The sequence below is a fragment of the Dama dama genome, chromosome 29 (genome assembly GCF_033118175.1).
Source record: "Dama dama isolate Ldn47 chromosome 29, ASM3311817v1, whole genome shotgun sequence".
Classification (NCBI taxonomy): domain Eukaryota; kingdom Metazoa; phylum Chordata; class Mammalia; order Artiodactyla; family Cervidae; genus Dama; species Dama dama.
In genome coordinates, this window is record NC_083709.1 from 47,053,331 (window position 1) to 47,077,243 (window position 23,913).

At 39.1% G+C, this 23,913-nt stretch overlaps 1 protein-coding gene across 4 annotated transcripts in view; it reads right to left on the reverse strand.

Moving 5' to 3' along the window:
* The window catches only part of PDCD1LG2 (programmed cell death 1 ligand 2), a 108,449-nt gene that overhangs the window by 80,957 nt on the left and 3,579 nt on the right, over positions 1–23,913 (reverse strand). For all 4 annotated transcript variants that reach the window (XM_061132717.1, XM_061132718.1, XM_061132720.1 and 1 more), the window contains exons 2-3: positions 15,051–15,116; positions 6,545–6,850 (exon numbers count right to left, since the gene is read on the reverse strand). In XM_061132717.1, the coding sequence (XP_060988700.1) occupies positions 6,545–6,850; positions 15,051–15,116 (372 nt within the window). The remainder of the gene's footprint in view (positions 1–6,544; positions 6,851–15,050; positions 15,117–23,913) is intronic.

The following is a 23,913-nucleotide window of genomic DNA, read 5'->3' on the forward strand; positions in this document are numbered from 1 at the left end:
TAAAATATATGAACTACAAATAGTTACTGTATAGCACAGGAAATTATATTCAATATATGTAATAACCTATAATGGAAAAGAATCTGAAAAAGAATATATATGTACAACCACATATATATATATATATATATATATATATATATATATACACACACATATATATAAAACTAAATCACACACAAAACTAACATAACATTGTAATTCAACTATTCGTCAATGAACAAATAAAATAAATTTTTAAAAAAAGAACGAGCAAGATCTGGGGGAGGGGCATGAGCCCACATCCTCCATTTACATAACATTAAAGACGTCTCCCCATCTTATTTGGGAAGTGGTTGAAAACACATCATTATCAGCAACACACAATGGGGAAGCTGGACTGAGGGTGATATTCTTAGGAAAACATGAGTAAATTTTAGAATTTCAGAGGTGGCAGTGATCTTAAAATTCAATTAGTCCAACTTCCTGCTCAACAAGAAGTATCTTCTCCAGCAGCTTTGCTAGATGACTATCTTGATGAATGTTTCACATGCCCTTGGAAACAATGTGTATTCTGTAGTTGTTGGGCGTGAGTTTTATATAAGTCAATCAAGATGGCTAATGCTGTTCTACTCTTTTGTTCTCTTTTTGGGTATTCTACCAGTTGTAATAGAGATGAGTTGAAATCTCCAAATATGATTATGGATTTGTTTATTTCTCCTTTTAGGTCTGTCAAATTTTGTTTTCTAGACTTTGAAGCTATATGGTTAGATGTACACACATTTAGGATTGTTACATCATCCTGCTGAATTGATTTTTTCTATCATTATGAAATGTCCCATTTTCTCTTTAATAATTTTTTTTTTCTTGATATTGGTAACCTGCTAGATAACTAACTTTTGGTTAAATATACTTACGAATGGAAGCTCCTACTTCCAGAAGTGGTCCTTGCAGTGATTAGACAATAAGAAAGTTAAACTGTTATTGGGAAGATTATCTTTAACGCCAAGTCAAATTTTGCCTCATGGTAGCTTCAACCCACTGGTACTTACTTGTCTGGTTTAGCAAAACAACACATGGTAAGCATAGTAGCTAAGAACACGGGCCTTAGAGTCCAAAAGTTTTAACTAGATTTAAGTTATGCTTACGTAAGTTGTCAAGCCTTAAGCCTCATTTGTAAAATAGGCACAGTAATACTTATCCTTAACTGTAGTGTTAGAATGATAAATGAGTTAGGTAGCTAGAACATATTAAATAGTCAATTTGTACTGGTAATTATTATCTCTTCCTGCTTTCACTAATTGCTGACTTGCCTCACTATTCTCCATTTGGCTTCTCAGTCTGTTTCATCAAAAGAATTACTACTTTCTGATTTCAGTTGTCACTGGTTTAAATGCTTTCTGTTATCCTGCTATCTCTGACTATATGATTCAAATGTTACTGGCAACTTTAGCATTTCTGAAATAAAGATAAGCTTTATTATCTTTACTATATATTATAGCACTATACTGTCTACTGTACATAGTATTATCTGCTTTATCATCACAATGACCATAACTAAGGTGAAAAAAATGTAATTTTAAATGCCTTAAACTTAAAGAGTCCTGGCAGGTTTCTAGCAGTCATTAAAAGAAATATTTTAGGACTGCTCTCAATTGCTCTGTTAAATGACCTGGAGAGGAACATCAGGTTAAACAGTTTGCAATTCACAGGAGCTTTCCCATCCCTCAAAATTCAGGATATTGTTTTCTTAACTCAGGTTTTCCTTATTCCCTTCTGTTTCCCCAGGAAGAAAAGACAGAGCAGAGATTTAGCCTCATTATGGAGTTCTTTTAGCAAATGCTTTTCTCTGGGTCTAGAAGCTAAATGTACAGACATCATTTCACTACTAAGATGTTTCTCTTGGGCTGTCTCCTCCCTATTCTGTTTGTCTTCCCCTTCTTAGGGTGAAGACTGTATCTCTCTATGCTGCCTTCTTCCTCCACTTTTTGATGAAGTTATACCCTATCCTGGGCCTTTCTGTTGATTTAAAGAAATTCTGCCAAGACTCAGCCTGCTCAGGCCTTCAGGATGGTTTGGCCCTTCTGTTCTTAGCTTCTGCTCTGTGTCTGTCTGGGAATCCATGCACAGGCTGGTTCTCAACCGCTGGGCTCAATCCCTGGCTTCTCAGGGCTACTCTCCTCTCCTCTTCCGTTATGCTGCCTGGCCTTCCTCTGACAGATATCTAATCTTGGGTTGCAACCTGGCGTTTCAAAAACTGCAGCGTTCTGTTACTGTCTTTTATAAGCTCTTTAGCCATGCTATCTGGTATTTTTTTTTCCCTGTCCTTATGAAATCAATCCTCTTTTCACCATATTTATTATGAACTATTGTCCAGACATCAAAGAAAATATTATAAATCTATTTTCAAGTGTATGCCAAAAATCAGGCATTTTAAAGACAAACACATCCTTCCTCTAGTCTTGTTCTATTTAAGCACATCCTAACTGGGGTCCCAGATCTCCCCTGTTCCTTTCAGAGACCCCCGATTAGGGCAGAATACCCTTAGGTGCTTGCCTTCAACCTCCTTTTTTTTTTTTTTTCCTTTTTGCTTGCATTCCTCCTAAAACAATCGTGATGCAGTGTGCTCCTTCTCACATATTCATTGAGTTTATTCTTAGAATATTTCATAGGTTTCTATATTGGAAAAATATATAATGTTTAGCATTTTATGAACACATATTTTCAGTAAGGCATTTCACTTTTTCACAAATGTATCCAATGTCACCTAGATAACAAAGAATGTGTCTTTAAAACACACCACCATCCACTGAAAAATACAGGGCTTCCCTGGTGGTCCAGTGGTTAAGAATCCTCCTTGCAATGCAGGGAACACCTGTTCAATCCCTGGTCTGTGAAGATCCCCCATACCGCAGAGCAACTAAGCCTGTGTACCACAACTACTAGGCCTGCGAGCCACGACTACTGAAGCCCATGTGCCTTGAACCTGTGCTCCGCAATAAGAGAAGCCACTGCAATGAGAAGCCCACACACCACAACTAGAGAAAGTCCACATACAGCAACAAAGATCCAGTGCAGCCAATAAATAATAAATAAGTACGTTTGTAAAAAAAAAGAAAAATACATATATTCTACTCTAATGGTCAGAACTTTTCTTTTTATTAATATTCCTTAAATATCAGTTCTCATTACACTTCTACAGAATTTTATCCTAATGCAACATGTTTGATCACTCCTTTGGTGGTTATCCTTTTGTTTCTTTGCAACAACAAAAATGTATAGCTATTGAAATTAAATTTTTTTCTTGTGACCATGAGGCTTTAAGTGTTCAAATTTTTCTTCAGCACCGAGGTCTAATTTCCATTATTATCAGCACATGTAAAATCAAAACAAATATTATGAATATTGACAATTATTAAACATAAGAAAAGTTTACTGGAAATGTATCTCTTAATAGGATGGATGAGATTCTCATTTTCTATCTGTGCATGAGGATGCAAATGACTTAATGGTTGGAATGAGACAATCTTCAGAATCAATTCTATTTCTGTTTTTCATTTTTTGTAGCTATAAGGGCTAAGGAATCTTGCTCATATGAATAAGTAGGTGGGCATGGAAGGAGTTCAGTTATAGTGATACTTCATTCTTTGAAAGCCTTATGATTTATATAACAAAAGTACTTCATTTTTTTATTAGCTATTAACTCTATTAGGGACTCCTTCAATTTTGCTGAAAACAGAGAATTTGATACTTCCTGGTTTGCTGAATGATTCGTTAGTCATTACAATTTGGTAAGATATCAGTATTTCCAGTCATTCTTTTGTTTGGCACTATGGAAGTTTTCATACCTTGGAGCAAAGCACTATATTCATGATGGGTGAGAAGCAGGCTTTATATGAAGTGGGTAAAGCAAAAATAAAAGAGGAAGTGTTTCAGGGGAACCCCAAGAGCCTTGCCTGGAAGGCACATTCTCAGGCACAGTCAATTTAGGGAAAGAGTATTTGAGGAAGATGAACATCTAGAAACTAATTTCCTAAACTGTCTATGTGTATGCATCCCATAGAAAGTCTTTGCGATCCCATGTAGTCTAACTGGACAATCATTAAAGGTATAAGGGATTAAGAATTAATTAATTAAGGTTTGAGTCATCCTGTCGAGTCATCCCTGGTCTAGGTGAGGAAGCAGGCAGAGTGCCTTCCCATGGAAGAGGGGCAACTCTCAGCCAGAGCAAGAAAGATTGGGACTGGTGTCAAATTGCCCAAAGACCCTAGATGCATTAAAGCACACCCACAAAGATCAACAAACACGGAGCAGTGATTTTGGGGTGCAGATATCCAAGAACACTGGGAGGTTGTGAGGATGTTGAGCTCTCTCTCCTCCCACTGATTAAACTCAGACTAAGGTCAATGTCTGGAGCTCCTCCCAGCTGACTGTAGAAAATGCAGTAAAGGTAGAAGGAGGTTACATCCAGGCTGATCAGGCTCTCTTGATGATTCACTGTTAGCTGAGGTGTAAGAGGGCACCATCCTTGTGGTAACTGAGGGTCTTTGAACCAAACCTCTGGACACCCACCATATGCCAGGCATCATGCTAAATTTTTTACATTACCTCTTTTAATTTTTATAATAATCTTATATGGTGGATGCTACTATTCCTAATCTTTTACAAATAAGAAAAATTCCAGATTATGATAACCTCAGATATGCAGATGACATCACCCTTATGGCAGAAAGTGAAGAAGAACTTAAGAGCCTCTTGATGAAAGTGAAAGAGGAGAGTGAAAAAGTTGGCTTAAAACTCAACATTCAGAAAACGAAGATCATGGCATCCAGTCCAATCACATCATGGCAAATAGATGGGGAAACAATGGAAACAGTGACAGACTTCATTTTGGGGGGCTCCAAAATCACTGCAGATGGCAACTGCAGTCATGAAATTAAAAGACGCTTGCTCCTTGGAAGGAAAGCTATGACCAACCTAGACAGCATATTAAAAAGCAGAGACATTACTTTGCCAACAAAGGTCCATATGGTCAAGGCTATGGTTTTTTTCAGTAGTCATGTATGGATGTTAGAATTGGACTATAAAGAAAGCTGAGCACTGAAGAATTGATGCTTTTGAACTGTGGTGTTGGAGAAGTCTCTTGAGAGTCCCTTGGACAGCAAGGAGATCCAACCAGTCAATCCTAAAGGAAATCGGTCCTGAATATTCATTGAAAGAACTGATGCTGAAGCTGAAACACCAATACTTTGGCCACCTGATATGAAGAACTGACTCATTGGAAAAGACCCTGATGCTGGGAAAGATTGAAGGCAGGAGGAGAAGGGGATGACAGAGGATGAGATGGTTGGATGGCATCACTGACTTCATGGACATGAGTTTGAGTAAGCTCCAGGAGTTGGTGATGGACAGGGACGCCTGGAGTGCTGCAGTCCATGGTGTCACAGAGTTGGACACATCTGAGCGACTGAACTCAGACTGACTGATGAAAATCAAAATAATCCACTCAAGGTCACAAGTGAAAACAACATTCACCCTCATGTCTAATTATACCAATTTGTCCTTCTTTATACCAGATTGTAAAATCACACCACAGCTGTCAAGGTCAATGGTCTTTAGGGAAGAAAATTAGGAGACTCTCCAGAAGACAGAATAGATCCTCTGAGGTCTAGTGGCAGAGGAAAACTGATATAGTTTACCTCAGAACAGTTGGTAAAGGCTGAGACACACAAGCCGATTAACAGAGCCAAATATACTTTTCTATATTTGCTATGTCTTTCCTCAAGTGACCTTTCCCAGAACAAACAGCAACTTGAAGATTCTCTTCTGATTTAGGGTTTTGGCTCATGTTGTGGTGGAGAGAGCCCTCAACACAGAGGAATGAAGACAGCTACTGAACTGGTTCCCTCAGGCTACCTGTTTCAATTCTCTGAACTTCAGCTGTTTTCTGTGCAATAGATAAGACTGAGGCCTGAGTAGCATTTCCCAAACATTTTAGACTATGACCCAGAGTGAGTAAGAATTTATTATACCACAAGCCAAGATGCACACCCACATGTGTGCACGCGCACATACACACCCCCTCTGAAATAGTTTGTGATGCCCTGATATATTCAATTCTATTCATTTATTAATTTTATTGGTAAACCCACTTTTGTCACTCTTTAAATTGATATTTTAAACTTTTAATGGGCGGCAAATTATGGTTTAAAAAACTCTGGACTCTGAAAGAGTAGTATAATATCAAGCCAATATCATTCCTGTGAAGTAGGCAAAACTTACCTTTGGTACCCTCCCAACTTACAGGGAGTCATTTTCCTGCCTTTCTCTAGACCTGTTTTATTCCCTCTACCCCTATTTACCCTCACCTCCATTGCTTTATACCTATATATGAAAAACTACTTCTGAGCAGGTGCTTTTGTCTTCTCTGAGGTAGCTTTTTCTGTTTATAATCATCATCCCAGTTTTTGCTTGGGCTAGCTTCAGTGGACTTGTTACTTGCAACTAATACAGGTCCTACATTAGAGAGGTGCCTCCATGGATCCCAGTCCCTGAAATTACTCACGTTTGACTTTCAGCGTCAGGTACTTGTAGTCCCAGGCAATCCCATAGATGATCAGGCAGCGGTACTGCCCTGCATCCTTCAGCTGGATTTGGGGGATGAGGAACAAGGCCTTCCCCAGGGGCAGCTGCTCCTCCAGCAAGGTGGCTCTTTCACTGAGCAAGACTGTATCATTTTCCACTTTTTGCAAACTGGCTTTTAAAATTTCAAGTTCCACATGACCTCCAGTGTCAAAATCACACTCCAAGGTCACATTGCTGCCGTAGTCTACCACGTACATTTCCTTTGGGACGGTCACTGTGAACAAAGCTGAACAGAAAATAAGACATTCTCCCATTGTCTGCCTTCACACTTCAGTTCTGTTCAGAGTGGGGGAGCTGAGGAGACCCGTACAACCTCCATTTCCCAGGAGACACCTCTCATTATCTGGGCATTTGCAGAGGTTCCTTTCTATCCCTTGCCCCATCCACTTTGGGGAAGAGTGTAATTGTTGATCCCTGCTCTGAAGTAGTTCTTGCCTCTCAACAGTCCTCACCTGTACAGCTGACTGCCCTCCTGCTCCCATTATCCAAGCTCAGTTTCTTTATATGGATCAAATTATATCATTCCCTGCCAAATTCTACCTCCTCTCAGCAGAGACAGTAATAATGACAACTATCAACTGTTGAATTCTTACTAGGTGGTGGGGCTCTGCTAACACATGATCTCTTTTAGTCTCCCCAGCAAGCCAATGACATAGAGCCATCATCTTTTTAGAAAATGAAACTGACACAGAATGGATAAACAACTTGCCTAAGATTGCACAGCCACGATCAGACCTAGGTATTTCTAAGTTCAAGTGCTGTTGACCATCACATCATACAAGCCAACTGTAGAAATGTCTTTGCTACTAATACTAATACTTAATGTATATCTACTACGTGTTGGCCACTGTTCTAGGCTCTAAGCCATATCATTCAATATTGAAAATGCAACCATAAAATATGCATAATCATTAGTTTTATAGTTGAAGAAACTGGGTCAAAGAGGTTTGTTTCAGGATGAACAATTAGTAAGGTTAAAATTCAGGGCCAGTCAGATGGTTGACTTCAAAATCCATAGTTTTTGAAACAGTAGTTCCCAAACTGTGCGGCATATACCTCAAGAAGTATGCACAATGATTTTAGATATGAAAGAATCAAGGCCCAAAGGGAGTTGGGTTATTCAGAGAAGAATTTATTCTCTCTTCAATTCTATTTCAATCTTTCAAATTACACACAATTTGCAACTAGACTTTCACATCTCTAACAATGATTGTTTTTCCTTTTAATAAAACAAGAAGCTCTCAGGCAGATATTATCAGGGTAGACTTTAAAGCACCACTTTATTTGAATCAGTTCTGATGAGATGGATGAAACTGGAGCCCATTATGCAGAGTGAAGTAAGCCAGAAAGATAAAGAACATTACAGCATACTAACACATATATATGGAATTTAGAAAGATGGTAGTGATAACCCTATATGCAAAACAGAAAAACAGACACAGAAATACAGAACAGACTTTTGAACTCTGTGGGAGAAGGTGAGGGTGGGATGTTTCGAAAGAACAGCATGTATATTATCTATGGTGAAACAGATCACCAGCCCAGGTGGGATGCATGGGACGGGTGCTCGGGCCTGGCGCACTGGGAGGACCCAGAGGAATCGGGTGGAGAGGGAGGTGGGAGGGGGGATCGGGATGGGGAATACGTGTAACTCTATGGCTGATTCATGTCAATGTATGACAAAACCCACTGAAATGTTGTGAAGTGATTAGCCTTCAACTAATAAAAAAAAATAAAAAAAAAAATAAAGCACCACTTTACTTTTATAGAGTTTATTTTTGCTCATATCTTCTATTTACTAGTACCATTGATACTGGTTTTCCATTTACCACAGGGGTAGATTGTTTTGTTCAAAAAATAAAAGCTCAGTTAATTTAGATAATTCTATAAAAACAATAGCGCCAAGAGTAGTCAAACATGGCAAAACTAATGAAAGTAGTGTATGCATGAATAAATTGTGAGAAACTACAAAATTATGCTGTTTCCATCAATAATGAATGGACAGTCATTAAGACTGAGTGTACGATCTCGAAGTAGCTTCTGAATTATTACAGAAGATTAGAGCAAATTATGTTCAGTAGGACTTGCTTCACTAATCCATTCATTTAATTAATTTAAAACTTTCATTTAACAAATATTTGGGGATGGCTTCTAAGAATACACTATTCAAGGGGTTGCTTCCACATAAAACATAGTATGAAAAGAGCTTGGGATTTAGTGACAGATGAACCTGGGTTCAAATTCTGAGTGTATCCAGATTATGAACCCTTTGATCTTGATCACGTCATTAAACTTCTATGAGTCTCGGCCTCTTTATCTGCAAAGGTCCAAGGTTAAATCTACCTGTCAGCAGTGTGGTGAAAACTACATAAACAGCACAAAGTGACTTATTTTGGCAGGTAGTAGGTAGTCAGCAAACATTGGTTCCTTTCTTTTCTACCATGCTTTAGTTCTTGAGAAAGTGGTATTCTGACCATCCTGGACAACAGATTTCACAGTAAAAATAGTTTGGGGGTTTTCAGCTGCTCGAATGATTCACACTGAAATTCTCTTCTGACTGGAGTTTTTCCTCCTACCATCCTGCAAATCTTTGAAGGCAGTGCAGGTTGAATTTGTTTTGGTGTCTCCAGTGCACATACTAAATTCTAGTTAAAGGTCTAACATATAAGTGACAAAAAGGAGGAGAGGAAGGAAAAAAAAAAGGATGAGCCTACCCATACTTGCAAAGAGTAGGACATGACTGAGAGACTGAGTATGCATGCACCCATATTCACTTCTGTTTTCCTCTCATCAAACTGCATTTTGCCCTAAATTGCACAAACTGGCTTTCTTAATCACCACCCAATGCACCTGTTAGTGTAGTGCACAAATATGAGTTTTATTAAAAATAAGTGATGAGTTTATATCTTTCTTCCAAACCCTGTTTTAACTACAACTACAACATGAATGTGCCTTTCTAACAGAAAGGAGTTCACATCTGCCTGGTATTTTTTTGTGCAGAGTGGGGGTCGGGGCAGTGCTTCCGTATAAAACAATGCTAATTAAGCTTGCATTTTCTTGGCCACATTGAGAAGACTCTGGGATGATACATGTGAAAAAAGACACTGTGCTTCTAAATTTCCCACATGATTCCATTTTGTGGAATGCCCTGAACACTTGTAATAACCCTCTCCCAAGTCTCCATAATAGGATACTCCTAAAAGTAGATTCCTAGAATCATCTCCAAATATTTGTTACTAAGTCCTCTTATAAGTAAAACAGAGCTACCTGTTATGAAATCTACTCTGCCCTGAAGAGTAAAATATTTATTTATTCACTCGTCAAATACGTATTAACTATCTTCTATGTGCCTGGTTTAGAAATTTATACTACTTTTACTCTCTTCATAGTACTTCCTTCTCTTTTATTATACAATAAAAAAAAGAACAAGAAACAAGATAAAACAAGAAACAGGGAAGAGAAATGGGGCTTGCATGGAAAGTTACTTGCTGAGTCTGAGATTTAACAAGAATCAGAGGACTTTGGCGTAGTCTCTATTGGATTTATTTAGCAAATTTATTTACCACACTTACACTTTCTTCTCGTGAGAGAAGGAACACCTGTAACTTCCTCTGGAACTCCCCACAGCATACAGCAGAACTCCCCTCTTCACTGTCTGGGCCTTTGACAAAAATCCATTTTCTGCTTGCTTTTCCCCTCTGCCTTTTACAGAGTGTATGTGTATATACACACATGGAACTCTTTATGGAAAGCATAAAGTGTGCTATCTCTCAGACAGGTGACATTTTCCAGCTAACATTCACAAGAGGAAAGGGCAATTGGCAAACATGAGTCATGTATCTGAGTCACCCAGAATAACTAGAAGATTGTTAGTTGGTCTAATTTTGCCACAATTGAAGTTGCTAAGACATGCAAAGCTTTCAGCTTGACTACTTGATATAAAATGACAAGTTTAGGAATGCAATACACTTTTGCAATCCTAAAATATTCTTACGTGTCGTAAATTACAGAGGAAATCAAAACACTCTTGCAAACAATTCTGTGAAGAGGTTTTTCTCAAGCTTGGCCGCATATTAGAGTCACTAATGAGAGGGCCTCAACCTTAGCCATAGTTGGTATCAACTGGGAAGCTTTTAAAACATACTAATGCTCAGACCCTACTTTGTATCCTACAAAATTAAATTCTAATCATTTTGTGAGGCCAGCATCAACTAAAAATAATTTCCTGGGAGTTTCTAATGTGCAAGGAGCATTGAGAAACCATTGGTTAGACAAATAAAACACCTGCACTTGCAAACATCTTCTACCATCCTGCCATTCAAAGTGTTCTCAGTTTTCTTAGGCAGCTAGTTAGGAACACAGAATCTCAGTCCCTTCCCAGGATCTAAAGAAGCAGAACCTGCATTTTAACGAGGCTGGGGGATTCAAATGCATATTAGCATTTAAGAAACAGTTATAACACTGGTTTGTATTTGGTCTGTTGTATAAGATAGAGTGATAGTTAACATTTATTAATCACAAGGAACCAGACACTAGGCTAAACTGTACATCTCATTTGATGTCCCCAAAGCTGCAAGACTGGAGTCACTGCACTCATTTTACAGATGGGGAAACTGAGGCTTAAAGAAAAGATACAACTCACCCAGAGTGAAAAAGTGGGAGCTTATGGAGTTGGAATTCACATTCATATCTCTGTGCCCTGAAAGCCTATACTTCTAACAGATATGGCTATATATCTACTGGCCTGTGTATACTACATACATAAATGAAACAGATATACTTTTCAGCTTTATACTAAGTAAAAGACATTTGTGTTCTATTTCATATGTCACATGGTTATTAAACTAAACTTCAACATAGCACTGAACTCCTGATGTCATCAGACAAAGGAGAACACTGGAAAAGTTTCCACAACTGCAAAACTAAGCAGACAAAATATTCGTTTGGTCATCCTGAGTAAATTAAAGGGTGAAGGATGTAGCTAGAGCATGAAAAGTTAATACATGAAGGTTCTTTAGACAGATGAAAATAGCTGACTTGAGTAATGCTAGAGCCTTTTTGAAAGTTCTTGGGAGAAGTTTGCATTTTATTTGCAATCAGGAGTCAGCACCTGTCATATCTCCAGGAAACACAAAACAATTTATTTGCATTAACTCCCAAGATAGCTTCCTCTTAAAGCTAATTTTATACTTTTCTTCTGCATTAACAACAGAAACTTAAATGTTTACAGACTTCCTACCTAAGGGATTTGAAAAGTGAGGATGGGTCTAGGCAGGGAGGTGAAAGGAGACTGCTTTACACAGCCAGTCTTCAGAAAATTCTAGTTACTGGTTCTGGATAGATGCTGCTCTGGACACCTGACTCATGCACTCCTCTTTGCAGGAATGCTGCATGAGACATCTTGTCTACTTGAAATCCTTTCCCCAACCTGATTCTTTTGCTTTGTATATCTCAGGGATCAGCAGATGTAGTTTTGAAAGCCGGCTATAACCTAGGCAGAATGACCCAGGGTGTGGTCCCTCTCCTAGAGAGATGTCAAGCACCATTCTGGTCATGTGCCTCCTGGGTTTTATTCTTCTCAGACGGATGAAGAAAGAAGGAAACATCAAAGAGAGACATAAGGTTGGGGTTACTTTTTCTTCCAAGACATGACAAAGTACAAAAATAAATATTTTTCCTTGAATGTGTCTAAGTTATAAGAAGGTTTTGAAATGAAAATATAAGGAAAAAAACCTGAACCACAGTAATAAGCTACAGTAATAAGAGAGTGATATGAGCGAAAGTACATATACACAGATCAACAGAACAGACAGAGGGTCCAGAAAAAGACTCACATAAAAAGAGCCAGTTGATTTTTTTTTACAAAGGTGCAAAGGCAATCAATGGAGAAAAGACAGTCTTTTCAATAAGTGAACAAATGGGGTTGGAGCAACTGGATGTCCATATACCAAAAAGAAAAATCCCAGTCTATACTTCACAGTATACAAAAATCAACTGAAGGTGGATGGCAAACCTAAATGTAAAGTGTACAACTATACAATGTTTAGAAGAAAACATAGAAGAAAATCTTTCAGGTCGTGGGTTAGGCAAAGAGTTATTAGATACGACTAGCCATCAGGGAAAAAAATTGATAAATTGGATAGCTTCAAAATTAAAATCTCTCCTCTGCAAAAGACACTGTTAAGAGAAAGAAAAGATGAGCCACAGACTGGGAGAAAATATTTGCATATCACATATCTGATAAATAAGTTGTATCTGGAATACATAAAAAACTCTCAAAACTGAAAAATAAGAAAATAACCCAATTAAAAATGGTCAATGATTTGATATGCACTTAAGAAGATATATGGATGGTCAATAGGTACATGAAAATATGCTTATCATTACCAGATACTAGGGAAAGGCAGGTTAAACCACAGTGATATACTTTTGTACACCTATTAGAGTGACTTTAAAAACAAAAATGACAATGTCAATACCAAGTGATGTCAAGGACGTGGAACAATTGGAACTCTCATACTTTGCTGGCAGGAATGCAAAAACAGTATAGATACTAAGAACGACTTGATGGTTTCCTATAAAATTAAATATATATTTAATGTATGTCTCAGCAATTCCATTCCTAGGTATTCACCCAAGTGAAATGAAACTCTATGTGTCCACAAAAACCTATATACAAATGTTTAGAGCAACTATATTTATAACTGCCAAAAACAGGAAACAACCCAAAAGTCCCTCAGCTGGAAAATGAATAAACAAAATGTGGTGCATACATACAGTGTGATACTAATCAGCAACAAAAAGGAATGAACTACTGATTCATATAACAATATGGATAAATCTCAAATGCACTGTGATAAGTGAAAGAAGCCAGACAAAAAGAATGTCTTAAAATGATCCCATTTATATAACATGCTGGAAAATTTAAAACTATCAGATAGAGTTGGGGGACGGCTGAGGGACGGTTTTCAGTTGTTTGGTGACGGAACTGTTCTGGGTCTTGATTGTGGTAGTGGCTATATGACTATGTGTGTGCGTCTGTGCTCAGTCATGTCCAATTCTGCGGCCCCCTAGACTGTAGCCCACCAGGCTCCTCTGTCAAGGGAATATCCTGGCAAGAATACTGGAACGGGCTGCCATCTCCTATTCTAGGGCATCTTCCTGACCCAGGGATCAAACCCACGTATCCTGCATTGTCAAGTGAAGTCTTTACCACTGAGCCGCCTGGGAAGTGGCTATATGATTACGCATATGTCAAAACTCATAGATGCTTTTATTTTTAAAAAGCATACATTTTTACTTCATGTCAATTTAAAAGTAATTTTAAAATGAAAATATTTTCTGATAGCTTTTCACTTCACACTTTAAATTATTTTACAGATAACACAGTAGACTATCCACAAAGCATTCATATAAGGAAAGAGTTAATTTCACACCTATCTCTAAAAATCCTAGCTGGGCAGGGTCCCTTAGGAAGAAAATATCAAGTGTTCATTTAGCTGCCACTGCAAGGGCAGGGCTGGAGTAAGCAGAATATTGGGGTGTTCTCCAAAGATGGCCCCGAGTCAATAACTCTAGTGCCAGACCCTGCTGAGCAGCCCAAGGGAGGGGGAGGAATGCTACTGGGATCACCTGGAAGAGAGGGAAAAGCTCCTCAAAAAGTTATCAGTGCCAACAAAGGCATTCTTTCTCAGTCAAAGGCAGCATGTTGGATGACTTCCCATGGGATTGGGGCTGCTATTACAGAGGACCTAATTCCCTGTGTCCATCTCTGTCTTCCTCTCTTACATACTGGTGTTCACCATTATAAAGCACTCATGATCCTGACTGAACATGTGAATGGTCTGAACTGCCTTTCTCAGCAAAGTGAAACTCTGAAACTGCTTTCCTCCTTGCCATCTATGCCCTCGAGTAGAGTATCTTCAAAATCCAAAGGCATAGCCTAAGGTTCACTTTTCATTTAGATGCAAGGAAGACTCTGATTTCCCAATTCAAGTAACCCACATTAATGTGTGAATGACCAATGGCTGCTACTGTTGCTTTTTAATAGAGGAAGTGTCCCTGACAGAAGAGAAAAGGGCAGCTGCTTGGCATCTCATCTTTCAGGACACTTAACCCATGTTCTCTTGGGTCATTTCAACAATGCATGGTCTGAATGGTCCTGTCATCTTGTTACTACGTTTACTGGAGAGTGGGGATAGATGGACCAATATTATCAGTCCCTGTTTCTGTAAGATAGGGAAACAGGTGTGCACAAGCCACCCTGGGCACCATTCTTTTGACTGTGCTTGTTTATAGCTGGTAATCACCCTTTCTCTTACAGAAAGTCTGTAGCCCAAGGACCACATTCTCATCCTCAGCTTCAGCTAGGGGTCATCATCTGCTGCTCTTTCTCAGGACCCTCCCCAGCCTTTGACTTTTCTTACCTACTGTCTGTTGAAGCTGCATTCCCAGGCTCAAAATTAGTAGGAGGAACATGTTCTGTACCGGATCTGAAACAGACAATTGAAAGTCTCAGAGCCTTCTGCAGTTTTACTGGATCTCATGATCTGGTCATTTGCTCACTCCTGAAAACAATGAAATGACTGTAAACAAATCTTTGGGGAGGCAGCGGACCGTAGTAGAGTAGAGTTAGGAAGAAAAGTTAAAGGCTGATTGCCTAGAGGAGATGAGAGATAGGGTAAGAAGAAGTGAGGCACTCTATCGATCCAAATTAGAAGCTCTTCTTCCTTTTCTTGCAACATTTTCTGAGTATGAACCAGTCCTCATGACTGGTAACCACAAAAGCTGGTCATCTGCACCTCTTTGTTTCTTCCATAGCTTCAGTGTAGGCCTTTGAAAATCAGTCTTGTTCATCAAATGGATACTGTACACCATCATTTCCAGCTGGACTGCAACTCTGGGAACAGAGCTAGATACTCTATAAAAACTTGCTAGTTGACTGAGCAGGTAAAGTTGTCAAGCTCTTTAGAATGCTGTGATCTAGAACACCCATCACTTGAAGGACCTGTTACTAAGTACTGAGAGAGTGCCATAGCTTAGTCCTGCTTCACCTCCTGTGCTTCCATTTTTGCTCACAAACTTTCCCACTTAAGGACTTCTCACAGCTAAAGCAAAAGGGACAGGGTATGACACTGTCAACTTCTTTGTCCTCAAAGAGGCTTTAAATTTTATTGGCCTTGGAAGTATTTCTTCAAGGGGAATTAATCAGACAGAGCCATACATCTGAATCAGGTAAAAGCAGAGCTGCTCCGAGTACAACGGAAAACCAGTGAAGGATTTGGATCAGGAGAATGATATGACCTCATTTACATTTTTAAAAGAGGACTTGGTTTTGGTGTAGACAATAGACTACTGTTGTAAAGGACAGTAGGATGGGTAAGACTGGAAGGAGAACGATCAATAAGGAATTTTTTTGCAGAGATGATAATAGTTTAGACCAGAGCAGTGGGGCCAGTGGAGATGAGAGGTGGTCTGTTGAAGGTTTTTTCCATTTATACATTTGAAACACTTATTCAACTTTTAAAATTTGTCCTTTTAATTATTAAAATTTTAACAGCTTTATTGGAGTATATTTGACATACAATAGAGGATTATGTGTGTGTATGGGGTCGCAAAGAGTCGGACACGACTGAGCGACCGAACTGAACTGATACCTATGTATTTAAGACACAGATGATTCAGTGGTACAGCTCAGTGGTTTTTAGTATATTCTACAGAACTGTGCAACCCATACCACTATCCAATTCTGGATCAGTCTCATCACTCCAAAAAGGAACCCCATGCCCATTAGCTGAAACTCCCCAATTCTTTTTCCCTCTTCCTCCAGTCCCTGGCAATCACTAACCTTCCTTTCTGTCTCTATAAATTTGCTTATTCTGGTTATTGCCTAGAGGAGATATAAATAGAATATTTATAGAATCACACAATATATGGTCTTTTGTGTCTAGCTTCTTTCACTGAGCATATTATTTTCAAGACTCCTCTGTGTTGTAATGCATTACCAGTACTTCACTCCTTTTTATGACAAGCTGAGCACTGAAGAATTGATGCTTTTGAACTGTGGTGTTGGAGAAGACTCTTGAGAGTCCCTTGGACTGCAAGGAGATCCAACCAGTCCATCCTAAAGGAGATCAGTCCTGGGTGTTCATTGGAAGGACTGATGTTGAAACTGAAACTCCAATATTTTGGGCACCTGATGCGAAGAGCTGACTCATCTGAAAAGACTCTGATGCTGGGAAAGATTGAGGGCAGAAGGAGAAGGGGATGAAAGAAGATGAGATGGTTAGATGGCATCACCGACTCAATGGACACAAGCTTGGGTAGGCTCCAGGAGTTGGTGAGGGACAGGGAGGCCTGGCGTGCTGTGGTTCATGGGGTCGCAAAGAGTCAGACACTTCTGAGAGGCTGAACTGAACTGAACTGATTATTCTATCAGTGCATGTTCATACCACATCTTTCTTATCCATTCAACAGTTGACAGATATTTGAGTTGTTTCCATTTGTTGGCTATAAGGCTGCTATGAACATTCATGTACAAGTTTTTGTGTAGATATGTTTCTGAATCAATTGAGTATATATGTAGGAGTGGAACTGCTTGGTTAAATGGTAACTCTGTATTTAACTTTTCCAGAAACTGTCAAACTGTTTATCAAATATATGATTTGCAATTGCTCTCTCCCATCCTGTGATTGTCTTTTCAGCTTCTTGATAGAGTTCTTTGAAGCACAGATGTTTTAATTTAATTGTAAAGTACAAATTAATTTTGATGAAGGCTAGTTTAGTTTAAAACTTTCTCTTTTAATTGCTTGTTCTTTAGGTGTCATCTCTAAGAAATCATTGCCTAACCCAAGGTCACAAAGATTTACATCTATGTTTCCTTCTGAGAATTTCACAGCTTTAGTTTTTCTTTTTACATCTTTAACCCAGGTCAAGTTAATTTTTGTAAATGGTGTGAGGTAAGGTTTCATTCATTCATTTGCACGTGGACATCCAATTGTCTCTGCACAATTTGTTAAAAACAGTATTCTTTTTCCATTGAATTGTCATAGCACCCTCACCAAAAATCAACTGACCTTAAATGCATGGGCTTGACTCTGAAATCTCAATTCTATTCCATTGACATATATGTTTGTCTTATGTTTGTACCACAGATTGCTGATTATGTGGTAGCTTTATAGTAAGTTTTGAAATCAGGAAATGTGAATCTTCAAACTTGCTTTTCTTTTTTTAAGACATTACTTTTATTATTATTATTTGATGTGTGGCTATTCTTGCTCTCTTGCATTTCCATGTGAATTTTAGGAAAAACTTCTCCATTTCCACACAAGAAAGCAGCTGGAATTTTGATAGGGATTACACTAAATCTGTAGGTCTATTAGGGAATACAGCCATATTTATAATATTAAGTCTTCTAATCCATGAATGCAGTATGTTTTTCCATTTATTTAAGTATTCAATATTTTTAAAGAAGATTTGATGGGAATTGCTGACAGGTTGGAAATATAGTTTAACAAAAGTAAATAAATCTAGGAAAATTTCCAGGTTTGGGGCTTGAATCACTAGGAATGGACATACTTATTAAAAAGAAGAAAACTAAGAAAGAAGCAGATTCAAGAGCAGAAATCAAGCACTGTGTTTGGAATATCTTTGGTTTGAAATGACTATTAGACTCTAAGTAAAGATGTTTAGTAGGTAGGTGGACAACTGGTGGTCCAAAGTTTAGGGCAGAGATACACATTTGGGAGTCATTAATGCCTAAGTGTTACTTTAAAGCCACAGTGCTGTGTGGTGTCTCCTAAAGACAGACAGAGAAGGGACAGTGTCAAAGGACTGAGATATGGGGCATTCCAACATTTATGGGTCTTTGAGGGGGGAATACTAACAAAGAGAACTGGGAGAATGAGTATAAAGGCAAATTAAGCCTCTCTTATTTTCTATATTCTGATATTTTGACATCTGGAGTCTTGTTGACTCTAGAGGGACTGCCTTCTCAGGATTAGACAATTCCTAGAGACAGTAAACAACTTACCTATTTCATATGCAAATCAACCTATCCAGAGCCCTACCTCCAATCACCTCCTTTTGGGGCTTTCACACTCTGGGCCACTATATATATATATATCTGCTCTAATCACCTTAGGGCCAAATAACAGATTATTCAAACTAGCCCAATTCCTTCCTATGGAAACCACAGTGAGGGCTCCTGCCCACTTTGCCCCCCCTCTCCTTCTACCTCCTGTGCAACACTGGTATTTGCCTGTATGGCCCTCTGTGGTTGGCATGCCCCTTTCTTTTGGGATCTGTGACTATAACAAACTATTTTTTCAATTACAGTCACCTCCTGATCTGTTGGCTTCACCACTACTAAATAATAATAAAATAACAGATAAAATAATGAACAAAAATTCAAAAATAATAATAATAAAACCTAGAGTTTAAAACATAGAAGGAGGGAATTATCAGTTGAGCCAAATGCTCCTGAGCACTGGATTTATCAGTATGAAGGTCACGGATGACCCTGATAAGCACAGTATCAGTAGATTTCATATAGATAAAAATAGGAAGTAAGGATGTGGAGACAACAGAATATGGGCAACTTTTTAGAGAACAGTGCTATAAAAAGGGGAAGAGATATGAGGCAGTAGCTAGAAGGGAATGCAAGGTCCACAGGGGGCTGTATTCTTGTTTTTAATGTAGGGTGGGAGATATTAAAACAGGTAACAACTGGGTATGGTAGTCATGTATGGAACAGTAGTCATGGATGGATGTGAGAGTTGGACTATAAAGAAAGCCGAACACCGAAGAATTGATGTTTTTGAAATGTGGTGTTGGAGAAGACTTTTGAGTGTCCCTTGGACTGCAAGAAGATCCAACAAGTCCATCCTAAAGAAAATCAGTCCTGAATATTCATTGGAAGGACTGATGCTGAAGCTCCAATACTTTGGCCACCTGATGTGAAGAACTGACTCATTGGAAAAGACCCTGATGCTGGGAAAGATTGAAGACTGGAGGAGAAGGGGACGACAGAGGATGAGATGGTTGGATGGCATCACCGACTCGATGGACATGAGTTTGAGTAAACTCCAGGAGTTGGTAATGGACAGGGAGGCCTGGCATGCTGCAGTCCATGGGGTCGCAAAGAGTTGGACATGACTGAGTGACTGAACTGAACTGGGAACAAAATCTAGTGCTTTCCAGCAGGAAATGCTCAAGACACACTTTAGCTGGACTTGAAAACTCTCTTCCTTATTGAAAGTGCAAATACATCCAGAAAAGATATCATTTTAAGCTGCATCTGTAGACTAGCACTTTCTGAGCATTTTTGTTTCTAGAGTACAAAAGGATAGCATGTAGCATAGTTCTGGCAACAGAAAGGACTCCGGATTCACCCAATACTGATTCTAACTTCCCCTTCTTCCCTCCCCATCCAAGGGGACTTTCCTTGCACACTGCTTCCTTGAGCCAACTAAGAGAGAGTCACTGTCATAAAGGTACTTTCCAACCAGAAGTCTTCTTTCTTCTAAGGATAATGTGCCCCATGCAATGATTAACAGTTCAGGTTCTAATGTCAGGAACATCTTGAGTTCAAATTCTGAGTCTACAAATTATTAGCCTCTTCCCTTGTGGCTCAGATGGTAAGGAATCTGCCTGCAGTGCAGGAGATGCAGGATCAATCCCTGGGTTGGGAAGATCCCCTGGAGAAGGGAATGACTACCCACTTCATTATTCTTGCCTGGAGAATTCCATGAACAGAGGAACCTGGCAGGCTACAGTCCATGGGATCACAAAGAGTTGGACATGACTGAGTGACTAACACTTCCACTTTCAAGACCTTAGATAGTTTATAAAAACTTCTGTACCCAATTTCCATAAAGAGTCAATAATAATAACTCTTACTTCAAGCCAGAATCCTGGGGGGTCATCTTAAACCTACTCATCTCTCATCTTACACATCCAGTTCATCCCTCAGTCCTATTAATTCTACTTCCTGGATACTTCCTGGATGATGCCTCTTCTTATCACAGCCCTACTGCTATCACCTTAATTCAGCTTCACATCATTTCTCCTTATACAATAGCATAGTCTCCTCATGCCATTTTTACCTTCTAGTCTTGCTTCCTTCTGTTCCATCCTTCTCTATTGGTCACAAATCTTGGAGTCATCCTTGATTCCTATCTTCTCTCACCTACATCTGATTCACGAACAAATCCTATAAGCCATTCTTTCAACTATATCCAGAATCTGACCACATCTCACTGCCTCTATTAATATATCAATCTCAGGCATCATTGTCTCTTATGGTGATTCTAACTTTGGCTTCCTACAGGTGATTCTCAACACAGGAACCAGAGCGAGTCTTTGAAAATATAAGTTGAATCATGTCTGCTCAAAACATTTTGATGGCTCAATATTTCACTGAGAATAAAATCACAAGTCCCTCCAATAACCCAGATAAGAGAGGCCTCTGTGTTAAGCCCCTCCTGCCATGCTTTAGAAAACCCTACTGTGGCCATGCCCCTTCTGCAGTGTGAGCTGTTTGCTGGGCTAAGAGGTATCATCTGGAGCCCTCGACCTTACCCCACGACCAATTACAATCTGTGTCCTTGGGATGCTAGAATTCCCTGCCCAAATGGCCCTGAGCCCACTTCCAGCCTGTGCAATGCCTTCCTCAGATTCACCCCTTCAAGAGTGGATCTTGCTGCCAGTGTGCCTATCCCTACTCTTGAATGCTTTCTTTGCTCTTTCTAGTGAGACTGCCTTATATAAAATTGCAACAGCACCACCTCCCCCCTCCCCAGCATTTCTAATTTTCCTTGTCTGTCTCTCTTTCCCAAAACTTTTGTTACCATCTAATTTACCATATAATGTACCTGTTTTATTATATTATTAATATTACCTGCTAGAAGACAGGTAATATCTTCCATTATAATATAATCACACAAAGGGTAGGGATCTTGTCTGTTTGCTTACTACTATGCCTTCAGCCATAGAACACAGTCTGGCAATAAGGAAGCACTTAGTTAATATTTATTAGATGAACCATCCCTTTACCTAGCAGGCAGAACAATCTCTTGAAAACTGAATAATCAAACCTAAACCATGTCACTCCTGCTTAAAAGACTTCAACAGCTCCCACTGTTTACAAGGTGATGTCTTCCAGGCTAGAACAGGAGATCTTTGTACAGTCATCCCCTGGTATCTTGCAGGGTATTGGTTCCAGGATTGTCTGCAGATACCAAAATCCTGGGATACTGAAGTCCCTTACGTAAAGTGGCATAGCATAGCTGGCCATATACATAGGGTTGTAGAGCCCTTTGGATGCAAAAGGTTGACTGCACTTGATTAGGTCCTTATAACTGTGTGCTGAACAGACAAGTGAATGAGTGTTTGTATGCATGACAATTTAGCATCATACTCAGGAATCTTAAGTCTACAGACTCCCAATTGACACAATTCTATCAGAGAAATGAAACTGTATAGTGGCTGTTTATTTTGGCTGCACACAAGAACTTTCTATCAAATAGAGCCACTCACAATAGAATGGGCCACTCATGCATGGGGAGGCCTCCTTCCTGGAATTATTTAAGTACAGGGTACATGCTGAAACAAAAGTTTCCACAAGAGGTGCAAGGTGATCCCTTTTTAAGAGTAAGATTATTGACAAGATTATCTCCAAGAAGAATGTTTCCACAGGTATCCCAAGTCCCTCACCAACCTCCCTCAAAACATGGCAATCTGGATAAGACTTCTGCCTTCTGGGCTCCTTAGAAGAGACACATTTTCTGAAAACAAAGTGGGTTCCTAAAGCATTTAATGTTAGGGAAGTATGAATTCTTTCATACTCAGTCAGGCAGGGCCTGGAAGAATTTATTTGGAGAACTTATGGAGTGCATTGCCTAAATCAATTAACTTGATGCATCATTTACAGAGTGCTGATGTGTGAGGTACTTCTTCGGCCAAATGAGCATTGTGATGACTCTTCTCCACAATGCAATGAACATGTTCAAACAATCACAACCTTCTCTAGCTTTCTCTTTTAAAACTCACCTTTGTTTTGAATATAAATATTTTCCTATGCCTGGCCTATGCCTGGTCAGTTGTTCATTTTCATCTTAATTATATATATTCTTTATGTACGCATTTGGTTTTGCTAGTCTTTGCATCAAGCAGAGGAAGATTATAGTTATCCTTATATCAGGCAGGGTAGCCTCTAATAAATACTTTGGAATGTGAGTGGAAAAATAGTTTTTAATTAGATAATCAGTTTAGCTGAATTTCTTAATTTCTGGATAATTCTTAATGAAGTTCTGAGAAGTTCTTGATAATTCTACCTCTGAGCATGTCGTACTAGTTGAGGGCAAGGCAAGTAGTTGAGGGAAGTATGAACTCTTTCATACTCAGTCAGGCAGGGCCTGAAAGAATGACCTAAAATGGAACAGAATGGCATAGGATAAGCTTTGAGAACATTTTCTTGTGGCTCCAGGAGGAGTCAAGAAGGGCCCTCTTGGTCAGGAGATGATCAAGCTTGAGAGTGAGAAGAAGTGAAAGCTACCATTTTTAGATTTGTGAAAGGTCCTGCTCAAACTGCTGTCCTCTTTCTGTTGTCACCCAGACCACTAGAGAAGCTACTGCTCTTGGTGGCATGGTGGAAGGTTTTAGGAGACAGGAGATTCAGTCTTTGCTCTGTCTCTGCTGCCTTAGGAACTTATTCTCCACTTTCTACAAAAGAAGGGTGAACTAGGTGATTTCCACAGTCCCTTCCATGTGCCATCTATGCAGCTAACAACCAATCTCAACTATTTTGTTTCACCATGTCAGGTAATCCTCAAGTGTGTAACATCCCAAGATTTTTTGATGAACCATGAAAACTTTAATATTTTTAGGTATTAATGTGTGATTCCATTTCTAACTACCAAAAGTACTATTGGCATATCAGTAACAACTGATCACTAGTGTCCAAGATAAAGTTAATGATAAGTAAGACTGGCCTTACTCCAGCTAAAGTCTTTCAGTCCTCTCCTCTAAAAGGCATTTAAGAAAGAGAGTTAAGATGATATCACAGAGATAATTAATACATTTTAACTTATAAATGTGTATTTATATGAATGTGTGTGCGGTTCAGTCGTGTCTGAGTCTTTGCAACCCCGTGGACTGTAGTCCACCAGGTCCCTTTGTCTATGAGATTATCCCAGCAAGAATGTTGGAGTGAGTTACCATTTCCTCCTTCAGGGGCTCTTCCCAACTAAGGGATCTAACTCACGGTCTCCTGCAGCTCCTGCACTGGCA